Consider the following 13131-nt stretch of genomic DNA (forward strand, 5'->3'; position numbering starts at 1 on the left):
ATCGGATTGCAGTTTTAAGTTTCCGCAGAAGTCCAGAAAACTCCTCGGCAGCAGTTCTTCAACACACGCTCTGCGTCTCTCTTTCTCTGTGTCTGTGTCTGTGTACATACACGCACGCACAAACACATATCTACGGCTTATTTCCTTAAACTGAGGTGGAAGACTCTTATTTGAAGTCGGACCTTCTTCCAACCATTCCATTAGAAGCCGGAAGTACCCAAACCTGACCACTAGATGGCCCTACAAGTTCTCCTGTAAGGGTTCGGAATGTTGGTGGACGTCGGTTTGTGCTCGACTGTCCTGCTAGCAGGAAACGTGAAGCCTCAAAGTTTACCTCGGTTACTGCAAGAGGAAGAAGAGGAAAAGGGCTGGGGGAGATGCTAGAAATTCTTCTCTATCCTTTGTCTTCCAATAAATCAACCAAACCTCAACCTCTTCTCCAGGCATTGCAGGATAGATAATCGCGTGTGCATCGACAACTAACGCTTACCTCTAATTAGAGGAGAGACAAGGACAGGGAATCTACTGGATTACCTTGGCCTTCCACCTGGAGTCTTTGTTCTTGCATTATTATTGGGTGTTGTTTTTTTTTGTATTGTACTATCAGAGTGTTGAAGAAAGCAAAAGCCGCTTCGGGCTTCAGTAGTTTCATGGTGGATTTCCTAGGCAGGGCAGAATTCTCCATCAGATGCACGAAGTGGACAGAGAAATAAGAGGGGTGTGTGTATATGTGTGTGTGTGGAGAAAGCCAGGGGAGGGGTACCAGACAGGCCGAGTGGCTGGAGAGGCAGTGGGAGAGGTTTGCGTGTGGCCCTTGTCCCAGATGCGAATGTTATTTATTCTACTTATTCTACTGTGGTGTAGTGGTTAAGAGCGGTGGACTCTTAGTCTGGTGAACCGGGTTCGCGTCCCGCTCCTCCACATGTAGCTGCTGGGTGACCTTGGGTTAGTCACACTTCTCTGAAGTCTCTCAGCCCCACTCACCTCACAGAGTGTTTGTTGTGGGGGAGGAAGGGAAAGGAGAATGTTAGCCGCTTTGAGACTCCTTTGGGTAGTGATAAAGCAGGATATCAAATCCAAACTCTTCTTCTACTGGTTTCTGGATTCCCTATATTTATCTTTTTTAAAAAAATATATCTCATCTACTTCTCTCACTCATACACACGCACACATATGCATATACAAACATAAATAAATATGACACTTGTGGGCGTGTGTTTTATATGCTTATTTATTTAAACAAGTGGGCTGCTCCGGTGTTCCCCATATACCAGCGTCCTTCGTAACTGTTGCGCAGTCTTTGCGCCTGTACGCGTTTGTGAGCTTGCCCTGGTTGGCGCGGGTGTGTGCGCCTACACATCCCCACGAGCGCTCCTGTACGCGCAGCCCCTGGCGAATAAATTGAGAACTGAAGATGCAGCAGCAGTCCCGGTGGTGAAAGGAGAAAGCAGAAACATAATCTGAACGCTTTCGGGACCCTGGAAGGGTGCATGTTAAAAATCCTATGAGCGCTGAGCGCCCTATAATACCACGGAGAAGGCGCGGGTTTCTCCTCTTGTGTGGGGGGGAAGCACCTGACCTATCGCCCTCCTCCCGAGGTTGAGAGAAACCCAAGCGAGCTTGACCTCCCGTTTGACCCGCCCTGTTCTTGCTGACACTCGCGGTGAAACCAAGTTCATCCCAGACGGTCTGGCATTGGAGGGTCTAGACAGATGTAAACATAGCCAGAACTTCCAAGACAGGCTTCTGTGTGGAGACTCCGCTGCGGGGACGCCCCTGTTTATTACCTGCTCCAGAAGCAACGCTATGCAGTTCACCTCAAAGGACCCGCAGTAAAGACGGGAAACAAATATTTACTCAGCCTCCCTTCCTATGAACACTTTGACTCTTTAAAAGCTGCCGGGGCTTTCGGTCCCACTTGAAACCTGCGCTCCATTTCAATTAAGTCGGATGAGACCTCCTCAATTAAAAGTTAACAAACAAGGGTCGCTTATTCTTTGATGTCTCAGGGCTCAGTTTTTGAGAGGGGGTTATTTTAAAGCTTGGCTTCAGGCCGTAGCAGCTACATAAAACTTATAAGGACAACTGAGTCAACACGGTGCAAGCAAAACCAGCCCTGTACATTTGTCTGCTAACATTCCCCATTTCTAAAATGTCTTTAAAAACATACACACACACAACAAGAGCAACAACTCTAAACCCCCAGAAATAGTTTCCTAAACGAAGAATAGTTCTAAAGAGCCTTCGAGCCCATTAATCGAGTTGTCTAGGAATATAAAACATCAAATAACGACTTTATTAGTATTATTTTGCTTTCTTTCTGGAGAGTAATGACCAGCTGCCATTGGCTGCGGTCGGCGTCGTTACGCAATATCTACTTAGCTGATGATTATTAAACTGCCTTTTACGGCGCGCACTAAACTTTCCCCTCTCACGAGAAGAGAGCCAAACTTTGAAAGAGGTCTCACATAAACTCGAGGACTGCTATTCTTTAAAAGGTGCAAAATATAAAATAACACTAATAAAGGGGAGTTGGGGAGTCCAGACGATTGCAGCCCTCCTTCGGCTGAAGGGTCTCAGTTCGAAACGCGCGCTCGGCACCGCAGCTATTTTCCTCGAAAGGAGAAGGGCCAGGAGACGGCTGGGTTGGAAATCAATTCGGAGGTTAGGGGGGGGGGCTTCGTGATTCTAGGAGAGGGTGCTGAAGACGTCGGTTTTCTGAAGGTTTTAGGCTGGCGAAGGAAAGGGGGTCCGGGAGAAGAAGTAAAATAATTATATCGCGCGTGTTAACGCCGCTGAGAAAACGGATGGGGGCGCCAAACGACAGCAATAAAGCCGCCCGCAGATTTCCGCTTACCATTTTATAACTGGTTGGTTACTCACTCCCACGCGGTGGCTAAAGCTTCCTCGGAAATAGATATGCATGTCTTCTCCAAGCCAGAGCCAAATGGTGTTTCTTGTCTGTTTAGAGAGGACAGCATCACTCTTATAGTATTTATTATTATTATTATTATTATTATTATTATTATTATTATTAGGTTTAGGGTTTCTTTTGCTGGCGATCCTCTGATATGCAAAACTCGGAGGCCTAGTCTACAGTCAAGAACGCTCACGCGGAAATCTGGCGGATTCCAAGTTCTGTGGAATTTTTATAGGATCCCAGCAAAAGAGAGGGAGGGAGGGAGGGAGGGAGGGAGGGAGGGACGTAGAGAGAGTTGTGTGGACTCAGAAAAACAACATCTCGGAACTGGTTTCTGCTCCAGTTTAAAACGGGAGAGTGACTGCCAGAGAGCAGATTGCTGCTGTCGTCGTAGTTTAGTCACCGGGTGGGCTCTGGGACGCTTGTCAGGATAGGGGCATTTGGTCAATCAGACAGGAAGAGGTTAATTCCTAACCGCACCGTTATCCGCTTCTACTTCCTTGTGTGCTTTTGAGAAAGGGAGGGGTTTTAATAGTAGCAATAGAGGATCGCACAGAAATGCAATTTTTGCACCTTGAATGTTGCTCAGTAATAGGAGATCCTGTTCTCAAATGCCTCTACGGACAAGCGCATGCTCTGTTTCCAATTTGTTTGCCATTTTCATCCTTTCCTGTTGTAATACGCACCCAGGCTTCTACAGCGAAATTCGCACTTCGGGCAACCACCGAAGGCTCGCCTTAATTGGTTGGATGGGGTTTAATGAAGAACAGACCCCCTTAGAGAGCCTCAACCGATCTCGAACAGTTGACCTGGGAAGGGGAAGAAACCCAACAAGAGCAACGAAGATAGCTCCGTCAGTAACTGAGCAAGAGACTCCTAATTTCAGGGTCGTGGGTTCGAGCCCCACATTGGGCACTGCAGGGAGTTGGACTAGATGACCCTCGTGGCCCCTTGCAACTCCACAAATCTATGGTAAAGAGTCTTGACTAACACACTGGTTGTGGCGGAAGTTTTCATGACTTAGAGTCCTGTGGCTTCTCCAGTCCAGGAAAGCTTATGACGTAATAAACGTTCAGGCGCCGCTGGGCTCTTGGACTGCCAAGAGAACACACCCCTCCCCAAAAATAATAATCATGGGAACTGTAGTTTGCCCACCACAGAGCTGACATTCCTAGCACCCTTAGCAAACTACAGTTCCCAGGATTCTTTGTGAGATGGGAGGAATGTGCTTTAAATATGTATTTTAAAGGTATGGCGCGCACTGGGCCTTCCTTGCTTTTGCAACAACAGCCTTAACACAGGAACTAACAGAGATGGGGGTTTGGATTTATAAAAATCTGGCTATTATGTGTAGAATCAATTTAATGTTAATATTCCATGAAGCCTTTAAGAGGATCTTGGACCAAACTACTCTCTTTCTTTCTTTCTCACTCCCTCACTTACTCAGACACACACAAACACTTCTGAGTCACTTTAGGGGAAATTATTACGTAGGATCCAGGTGTTCTTCAGAAATCCGTGGCAACACCATCCTAAGCACACTGAAAGTTGATCTTATCAGGGGCGCGCAAGTGAGAGCACCAATGCCCTTTACTTGCCCTCTGGCTAAAGAGCCCTGGACTTTATCCAGGGTACACCCAACATCTGGGAGAAATGGGTCAACATCATGCACATTAAAAGCACGTCTAAGTCAGAAATTGAACACATTTTAATGGCGGACCTGCTTAGCTCTGCACTGTTGGAATCAAAGGGATTTGAAAGCGCTTCAGAGCGCAAGCCTCTGCGCATCTACTCGCAAGTAAAGCCCCTGACAGTCCTATGGGGCTTAACCCTAGGTGAGTATGTAGCAGGACTGCAGCCTCGTTTAGCTTGGATCGGGCCCTAACACTGGCGCGCCCTGTTCCTTTTGAAAGGAAGCTTTTTCGTATCAGATCAAGCACCAGGCACTCCTCTGCTTGAAAGAAGAGTGCATTTTTCTAGGTGTGTGTGGCGGAGGTGTTACCGTATCGCGGGAGAGGCATTTCCATCGGATTCCACCCCCAGCCAGAAATATAAACTTTAGCAGAATCTCACAGGTGGTGGGGAGAGAAGGGAAACCCCCAACAGTAAGGCTTTCCTCGGGTGGAAAAAAGGTTGGGCGCTGTACCTCCCGAGGAGGTGCTCCCAGGATGCTAATGACAGCCGGCTTTATCTTCGTTTGCCCTCGGCGTCATTATATTACCATCAAAGTTCTCGCCGGAGAGAGAGTTTCCGAGAGGAAGGGCCGGCGAATCGCGGCCCCGCGCGTCCCGCTGGGCGCCCAGAGAGATTGGCTGCTCCCCGGAATCTCTCCGAACCAAGAGAGAAAGAGAGAGGGGAGGAAACGGAGAGGCAGGTAACTTTACACAAGGGAAGGAGGGTGGCTGGAAGGGGAGTTGGAGGAGGCCGAGGAGAATGGCGGCTCTCGCTATTTGCCTTTGCAATCCAGGCCTTTTATATATATATACCAAAAGCGTTAAATATATATATCAGGGCTTCGTTTTAGAAGGGGTGGAGGAGGTTGGAGAGAAACATCTAGGCAGAGAATGGCTGAATGAATATATTAATGAATTATTTTTTTTTGAATTTTTTTTTTTACTCCTCTCTGGTGCTTTGAATCATGTCTTTAAGATTCCGCCGAACTTTTCTTTCCTTTTGTTTTTGCTTCCCGTCATTCCACCAGGGAGAGGATTTTGAGCCAGAGGCGAAGGAAGGACTTTAGACTAGTTCCGTCAATAAACAGGATTATGGAAAGGAAGAAAAAAAACCCCTCCCCCCACCCCCCGCACGCCTGCCCACTACCACCACACATAGACACAAATATATATATGGTTTGCGGGTGAGTTAAGGAAATAACGCTGAGATCCCCTTGGATTATTCTTAATGGTTGCGCGCACAGGCTGTAGCTCGCGATAGATGCTCTTTTTGGGCTGGTATGTATCTGCAGAAATAGTTATTTAAGTCTGGAGGTCCGTGTGTGTGTGTGTGTGTGTGTGTGTGTGTGTGTTTGTCCCGGTGGAAAGGGCGAGTCGATTTCTTCCTGGGACGTCTTGGATGCGTGCTTTCTTAAATAGGAAGGAAAGGTGATTAAAAGAGGACTGAATGTGGGATCTCTCTCTCGCACACACACACCTTGGCAGCTTTTCTCTCTTTAAGGAGAGAGAGAGAGAGAGAAACCCTCCTCCCTAGAAATCAAAGCCTCCCCTGTCATTTAGCCCCCGTGTTTCTGTCCGAGGAGGACAAACGAGAAAGAAGCTTGCATCGTTAGGAGCTAAGAAGCCAAGAGGCGCGCGCGCGCTCACACACACACGCACACGCGCTCTCTCTCTCTCTCTCACTCTCTCACACACACACAAAAGCAAAAAGGGGGAAAGGAAAGAAAGGGGGGAATCAGAGCATAATGATGCACCTAAATGAAGGGGGAAATGTTGCTCAGCTCGTTTTATTAATCAGACTGTCAATTTCACCCCAGAGGCCAAACCCCAGAGCAATCCATGCAAGATCTGATCGAGCAAAGGACAAGCGCTGCTCTTCTCTTCACTCCGGGTCTCTCTCTCTCTCTCCCTCTCTTTCTCTCCCTCTGCCTCCCTACCTGGATCTATTTGTCTGCTCCGAAGCCGCCTTCATTATCCGTTGACAGGAGCTTGTATTTATTTGCTTATAAACCTGTTACAATAAATGATTATTCGACCAGCGTCATCCGTACCTTAATGACGAGCGCTCCCTATTCGTGATGAATGACATTTCGGGGCTAGGAAGGATGTATGGGTCATTTTGACCAGTCATTCCCTTCGCTTTTGCATCTCGCCTTTTTTCTTTTTTTTTTTACGCCTCCCCTTCCAAAAGAGGTAATAATAATATTTAGAGACACTCGCCGGGCTGAATGCGAATTAGCCCCTGCTGCACGGCTCATCATTAGGAGGACGAACCCTTTGCAACCTTGACATATATATATATTTATATATATATATATATATATATATATACACTTTTTTTTCCCCAAGGAGGGGGGGGAAAGAGCTGAGAGATGATGGAAAGAATAAGAAAAGAGATGATCCTGATGGAACGAGGGCTGCACAGCCCCACGGCTGGCAAAAGGCTGGCGAATTTGTCCGACTCGGCTGGCAACGTGGTATTGGAGGCCCTCGAAAATTCGCCCCACGGCGGCCGCCTGAGCCCGAGACTGACTTCCGCTTCTCTGCACACCTCTTTAGGGGACATCCCTGCCAAAGGGAAATTCGAAATAGACACTTTATTCAACCTTCAGCACCAGAGCAGCGAAAGCGGCGTCGGCGTCGCCACCTCGGAGCTGCCTCCCTCGGAAGGGAGGAAGAAGATTAGCCATTACTCAGAAGTTGCTCAAGAGGCAGATATGAACAGCGACGTGGAGGTGGGCTGCTCTGCGCTCCGCTCCCCCGCCAGCCTCACTTCCTCCCAGCTGAAGGAAAACAATAACAAAGGTAACTCTCTCTCTCCCTTTCTCCCTCTCTCCCCGTCTACCCCGGCGCCACCACCCCACCCCACTCCAAAGCGGGCGTTTACTGGGGTAAGAACTTGGGTGCGGTGGGGGGAGATAGGGAGAAATCCAAGGCACCCCGACACCCCCTCCAGCTTTTCCTGGAGAAGATCAGGATTTTAAGCAGCACATTAAATACCAAGGGATCGTCAGCTGGTCCTTTATGGAACAGGCAGGTACAATATGGATATTCAAATGTGGAAGCCTCTTTGGCGTGTTATTGTGCTTCTCAAGACCAGGCAGTCTATCCAGGGTGCTAAAGGGATCTCCAGTCTGACCTGCACACTCCCGCACGCTGCGTTTCTATAATCTATACCGAAGTGAACAGGACTGTCATGGTGTATTTGTGACCACCAAACGTTGCACACCTTCTGAGTGTATCTGGGCATATCTTCCACAATATTTCTCCTGTTTGTTTTGGAGAACCAAGTGCCACTTACACCGTTTTGTTTTTTTATTTATTGAAAAAACACACCAGCCTGTTTCTCTACGGAGTGTGTAGACAGGTGTTTCTTGCGCAATTTTGGTACTGTGTAATTATAAAATACAGCTCATAACGGGGCATCTGCAAGACGGCAATTAGAGGCTACATTTAGAGTCCAGCGCGAGTTTCTATTCCTAGGAAGATTCTTTTGTGTGTCTGTCTGACTTTCTCTTTGATGCTTTCACTAAAAATGCAGTTATGTATTATCGTTATTTTTAATGCATTAGGTGTTTCTCCTTCCCGCTATGTCCGCCCCACCCCCAAGCCAAAATAGTATTTCTCTGGGCATTGTTAACTTCGATCCTACAGTTAATACAGCGTAATCTCTCAAAGCGCTGTAGCAACTTTTTCGAAGCGTCCGTTAGGAAATAGATCCTAACTGGAGGCAACTTGCAAATTTATAACCACAGATCAATCTTTCTAGGACGCAGGGGCTGTTTACCTTTCGCCCAAAGGTATCCTACGAGGAAATTCACTTACAGTGCGAACTGGCACGCCTTTGGGTTTTTAGGGACACCATTTGGTTTCCACGAAATAAAAAGTAAAGGGAAGCAGGGACAGGAAAAGACGAGCGAAGTCTCCGCTGGAGGGACGCTTTTAGGAAAACGCCTGCCTTAACTTTGTTCCTCGGTTAATTTGCTCCGCAGAGCAGAGAGAGTTGCATTTATTTATTTCACAAGAAGGCGTCTAGTTTGCTTATGAAGCCGTGTTTAAAAAAGAAAAGAGAAAAGAAAAGGAAGAAAAGAAAAGAAACTTTTATTGATTCTATTAACAGCGGCAATTTGTATCCATGACAGCCAGCATTAATTATCAGGGAGAGCCCAGATTGCCAGCGGCGCCTGCCGCTTGGTTGAAACCCGCCCGCCAGCTCATCCCTTCTTCTCCTGGAGAAGAGCCATCGCTCTTTGATGCTTTCTCACTGCTGTCATTGTTGTTGCTCCGTAGGATATTCCGAGAGCAGCTCCACGCCCAGCACCACCACCTCGTCCTCGGGTTCCAGTTTAAGCAGCCTTCACGGCGGCAGCGCCTTGGGGAACTCCAGCTCCGGAGCGGATCAAGTGCGGAGGTACCGCACCGCCTTCACCCGGGAGCAGATCGCTCGGCTGGAGAAGGAGTTCTACCGGGAGAACTATGTCTCTCGGCCCAGGAGGTGCGAGCTGGCCGCGGCTCTCAACCTGCCGGAGACTACCATCAAGGTACAGTAGTGTATCAGGGCAAGCCGGGGCTGCGGGAGGCGAGGGAGGCTGCCGGCGGGCTCCTGGCTTTGCGCGCGCTCTGTTTTTCTTTCGGGTTCTTAAACCACCAGAGCTCCAGCCTTGGTCCAGCTGGCCTTGCGGGCAGCGAAAGAGGCCGCGTTTGAAGCCTCCGCTTCTTCAAGGCCAAGGAGAATAGAAAAAGGCACCAGATAAACGTGCAGAGAATTCCACTCTTCCCACCAGATTGTTTAGCTATTTTCAACCTCGTCTCTCTCTCCCCGCCCCATCTGAGATAGACAATCTTTTCCCATTGTTTCTCGCAATTTTCAAAAGGTTTATAAAAAAATAAAAAATAGGAGAAAGGCAGTTAATGTGAAACATATTTTTTTAATAACTGGAGTCGATTTAGAAATGGATCACACGCCGTTATTCCCTCAGATGGTTTCTATTCCATTTGCTGATTCTTCTCTACCTCATCTGAGAGGAAGAGGCAAATGGCTGCGCTCTATCCTTGGACGAGTTTAATTGGAAGTAAGTCGCACTATGTTCAACCGGGCTTACTTACTCGCGGGTAAACGTGCCTAGGATCGCAGTCTGAGGTGAGAAGGCCCTACCTTCGACACCGTAAAGAATCGGGAGAAATGGAAGCCTTAATAGTTTTGCAGTAATCAAACCGTGTTTGGCTTTTACGGTTTAAAAAAAAACCAGGAACATTTGGTTTCTGTAGCCGGACCAAATCGCTTCCGAATGAATGGTTTTGAATCACGTGCTATATAGTGCGCTATGGGATAAACAGAAAGGGAGCCAATGTAAACCGGAAGACCAGAAACATCCATATATTTCGTTGCAAAGGGTATTTTCCGTGGGCAAAACTCTCAGCCTTTTCAATAAGCAGATATGGAGACTTATTGCCTGTTTTGGTCGCTGAAAATAAATGTAGCGTTGATAAGGGTTTGCAACTTGATCTGCAATCTTGGTCATTTAATTTTTTTTAAAAAATGGTTTATTAGAAAAGGTTTGTTAAAAATGAATAACTTTGAAAAAACAGCAACCCAGTGCTCCCACTGAATTCAGTTAGGCTCAATTGAAATAAGAGAGGGCTGACATCCCCGATTATATTTTAATACGGAATGGGAGCGGGGGAACGGTTTCATTTTTGAGATCGAAGACAGCGCAGCCACGGTAGTTTCTCAGAGATGGTTGCTCGGCAGGGGAAAGTTTCCCGACCCCGGCGGCGCGCAAAGAACCATTTTCATATCTCTGCGGCCTAAAAGTTCAAACGGAAGAAGCGCGGAGCCCGGCGAAGAGCCTGAATCGAGCGGGCCAGCCAAGTTGGGGAGGTTTAAGGCTGGTTCGAAAACCTAACTTAGGCCATGTGGGGCAAGCAATGTCCCTGGCGAGGAGGCGGCTTAGCACTGCCAGCTGCGCCTCGTGGCGCAAGGGCTGCGCCAGGCTTCGCATCTGACCCCGCGGCAGAGGGAGGGAGCGTGGCGCGCTGCTGTGGATCTGCTGCCGTTTCTAAGCCGTCCTATCCTCTGTGTGTCCCCCCCACCTCCCTATTCGCTGCCCCACATCTCCCCCTCTCTCCCCCCTTCCCCCGCACTCCACCAGGTGTGGTTCCAGAACCGACGGATGAAGGACAAGAGGCAGCGGCTGGCCATGTCGTGGCCCCACCCGGCGGACCCCAGCTTCTACACGTACATGATGACCCACGCGGCGGCCACGGGGAGCCTGCCTTACCCGTTCCATTCCCACGTGCCCCTGCACTACTACCCGCACGTCGGGGTGACGGCGGCCGCGGCCGCTGCTGCGGCGTCGGGGGCCACCGCCTCACCTTTCGCCACCTCCATCCGCCCTCTGGACACCTTCCGCGCCCTCTCGCACCCTTACTCCCGGCCCGAGCTGCTGTGCAGCTTCAGACACCCGGGCCTGTACCAGTCGCCCGCCGCAGCCGCCGCCGCCGGCCTCAACAGCAGCGCCGCCGCCTCGGCCGCTGCAGCTGCAGCCGCGGCCGCAGCCGCCGCAGCCTCGACGGCTCCTCCGGCCGGCTCCGCGCCCTGCTCCTGCCTCAGCTGCCACAGTAGCCAGTCGGCGGCGGCCGCAGCCGCGGCAGCCCTGGGATCGCGCGCCTCCGGCTCGGATTTCACCTGCACCGCGGCCGGAGCGGCGGCGGCGGCCGCCTCGCAGCGCTCGGAGAGCGGCTTCCTGCCTTACTCGGCCGCCGTGCTCAGCAAGACCGCCGTCCCTTCCCCAGACCAGCGGGAGGAGGCCGCCTTGACCAGATAACTAGCCAGCCCCCCCACCCCGGCGGCCAGTGGGAGGCGCTGTTGAGCCGGGGTGGCCGAGGGCAGAAGAGAACCGTTTTGTACAACGGAGGGGAGGGGAGGGGCGGGCATACACTGGAACTCTAGCAAAAAGGTGTTGTTTTTTTTAAGTACTATAATTAATAATTGTTGTTTTGCTGTTGTTCTCAGGGCCCTGATTTAAAAAGATGGCTGCTGGGAGAGGGTGGTTGGAGGAGGAAGGTGTGGGGAGCAGCCCCAAACATACTGGCCTTTTAACATTCTGTGCTTCCTCTCTCCCCCGCCCCCTCCTCACACCCAACAAGCACCCCCAGTTGTTAGGATTGGAGAACGATCGTTTCTAGACATTCTGCACTCAATGCACCCGTCCAAGCTACGGAGGGTGCTGCCTCGCTCCCCCTGCTGGCAGCAATGGGAACTGCTCTTGAGCGCCTCTGACCTGCAGCCGACGGTGGTTAGCACGGCTGGATACCTAAGCAGCACCTTATCCTTGGTCCTCTGCAGAAAGGATGGCTAACCTGTGGCCAGCCCGAGTTGTTGCTGAGCGGCGGGTTAAGCCAGCATGGCCAATGGTTGCTCTAGTAGCAGCCATCTCGAAGGCCGGCGCTTTTGCCAGCGGCGCAACTCAAACGCATTGTTTGGGCATCTTTTAAAACAAACCTATATATATATATAAAGTATATATATATATATATCAAAGGCAAACCCCAATTCCTGCATTTAGTGGGGATCTGGTTGAGGACGAAGCACACAAACCCAGCAGAAATTTGCCACAGAGATGCCTGTGGCGACTGATGGGCAAAGAAACCCGGTGCTTTATAGGAGAAGAGGAAGGGGGAAACGCGATTCTTATTATGGTTTCCTTCTGCTCCTGCCCTCTTGAACTGGAAAAGGCTGGCTACTTTCTTCTTATTCTTTTGGAGGGAGGGCGGTAAACAAATGAGAAAGCTGAGGGTCGGCCAGTAAAAAGGAAAGGGAGTGTGAGACTGACAGCAATACTCGTCCAGGAAACAGGGCGAGGGATTTACGTTCTGTTTTTTATTATTATTTTTTAGCTTCCTGCTTTCCGAGCACCATAGTCCACAATTTATCTGGGAAATACTTGAAACTTTATTGGCAGGTGAGGCATTGCCTCGAATCACTGACCTTCCGGGTACTTTAGTTTAAAAACAAACAAACGAACGTGTCTTTTTTTTTTTAATGAAACTTTAATTTGCAAAGAAAGGACTCAATCCAAAGGAGGGCGGAAATAATGTTTCTCGGCATTATTTCGTCACACGCCTTTGGCTCTGACAAACCACCACTGGGGTAAGGGATGGAGAGACCCAACCCCCTTTTGCTACTTCCTGGAGGGACTTCCGTGAACTTGAAGAAAGGCGCATAAAATAAAGAAAAAACACCCGGTGTTACTGCCGTGTCAATTTTGATGCTAATAATGTGCAGATTATGACGAAAATTGCCAATCATGTTCTCTGATGGACCTCCTTTGAATGTGGAATGGGGGGGGGGGAGTTCCCCGCGCGGAGACCTGCTGTCAAGTACTAACAACCCGCTAAGGGAAGTCATTAGAAGAGACAGATAAGAGACTTGGAACATAAAACATTGTTCTTGGTGCAAAGAATGTATGTTATTTAATGTTATATCTGTTACCTTGGAAGTGATTCTGCACAAGGAAACCGCGGTTCTTATCATCT

The 13131-nt window shown here is 49.4% G+C and overlaps 1 protein-coding gene and 1 long non-coding RNA gene across 2 annotated transcripts in view; one reads left to right on the top strand and one right to left on the bottom strand.

Moving 5' to 3' along the window:
* Window positions 1-2275: 2275 nt before the first annotated feature.
* Window positions 2276-3851, bottom strand: LOC128424388 (uncharacterized). The gene is made up of 2 exons (XR_008333006.1): window positions 3607-3851; window positions 2276-2961 (listed from the first exon to the last, which is right to left on the bottom strand). It is a non-coding gene; the product is annotated as an uncharacterized LOC128424388 (long non-coding RNA).
* A 3101-nt stretch (window positions 3852-6952) lies between these two features.
* Window positions 6953-13131, top strand: part of EVX2 (even-skipped homeobox 2) — a 6523-nt gene continuing 344 nt past the window's right edge. The window contains exons 1-3 of the mRNA XM_053410290.1: window positions 6953-7398; window positions 8884-9134; window positions 10746-13131. The exon at window positions 10746-13131 is cut by the window's right edge and continues 344 nt beyond it. Coding sequence (XP_053266265.1) covers window positions 6966-7398; window positions 8884-9134; window positions 10746-11420 — 1359 coding nt within the window. The 5' untranslated portion in view covers window positions 6953-6965 and the 3' untranslated portion in view covers window positions 11421-13131. The remainder of the gene's footprint in view (window positions 7399-8883; window positions 9135-10745) is intronic.

The sequence above is a fragment of the Podarcis raffonei genome, chromosome 1 (genome assembly GCF_027172205.1).
Source record: "Podarcis raffonei isolate rPodRaf1 chromosome 1, rPodRaf1.pri, whole genome shotgun sequence".
In the NCBI taxonomy this organism is placed as follows: domain Eukaryota; kingdom Metazoa; phylum Chordata; class Lepidosauria; order Squamata; family Lacertidae; genus Podarcis; species Podarcis raffonei.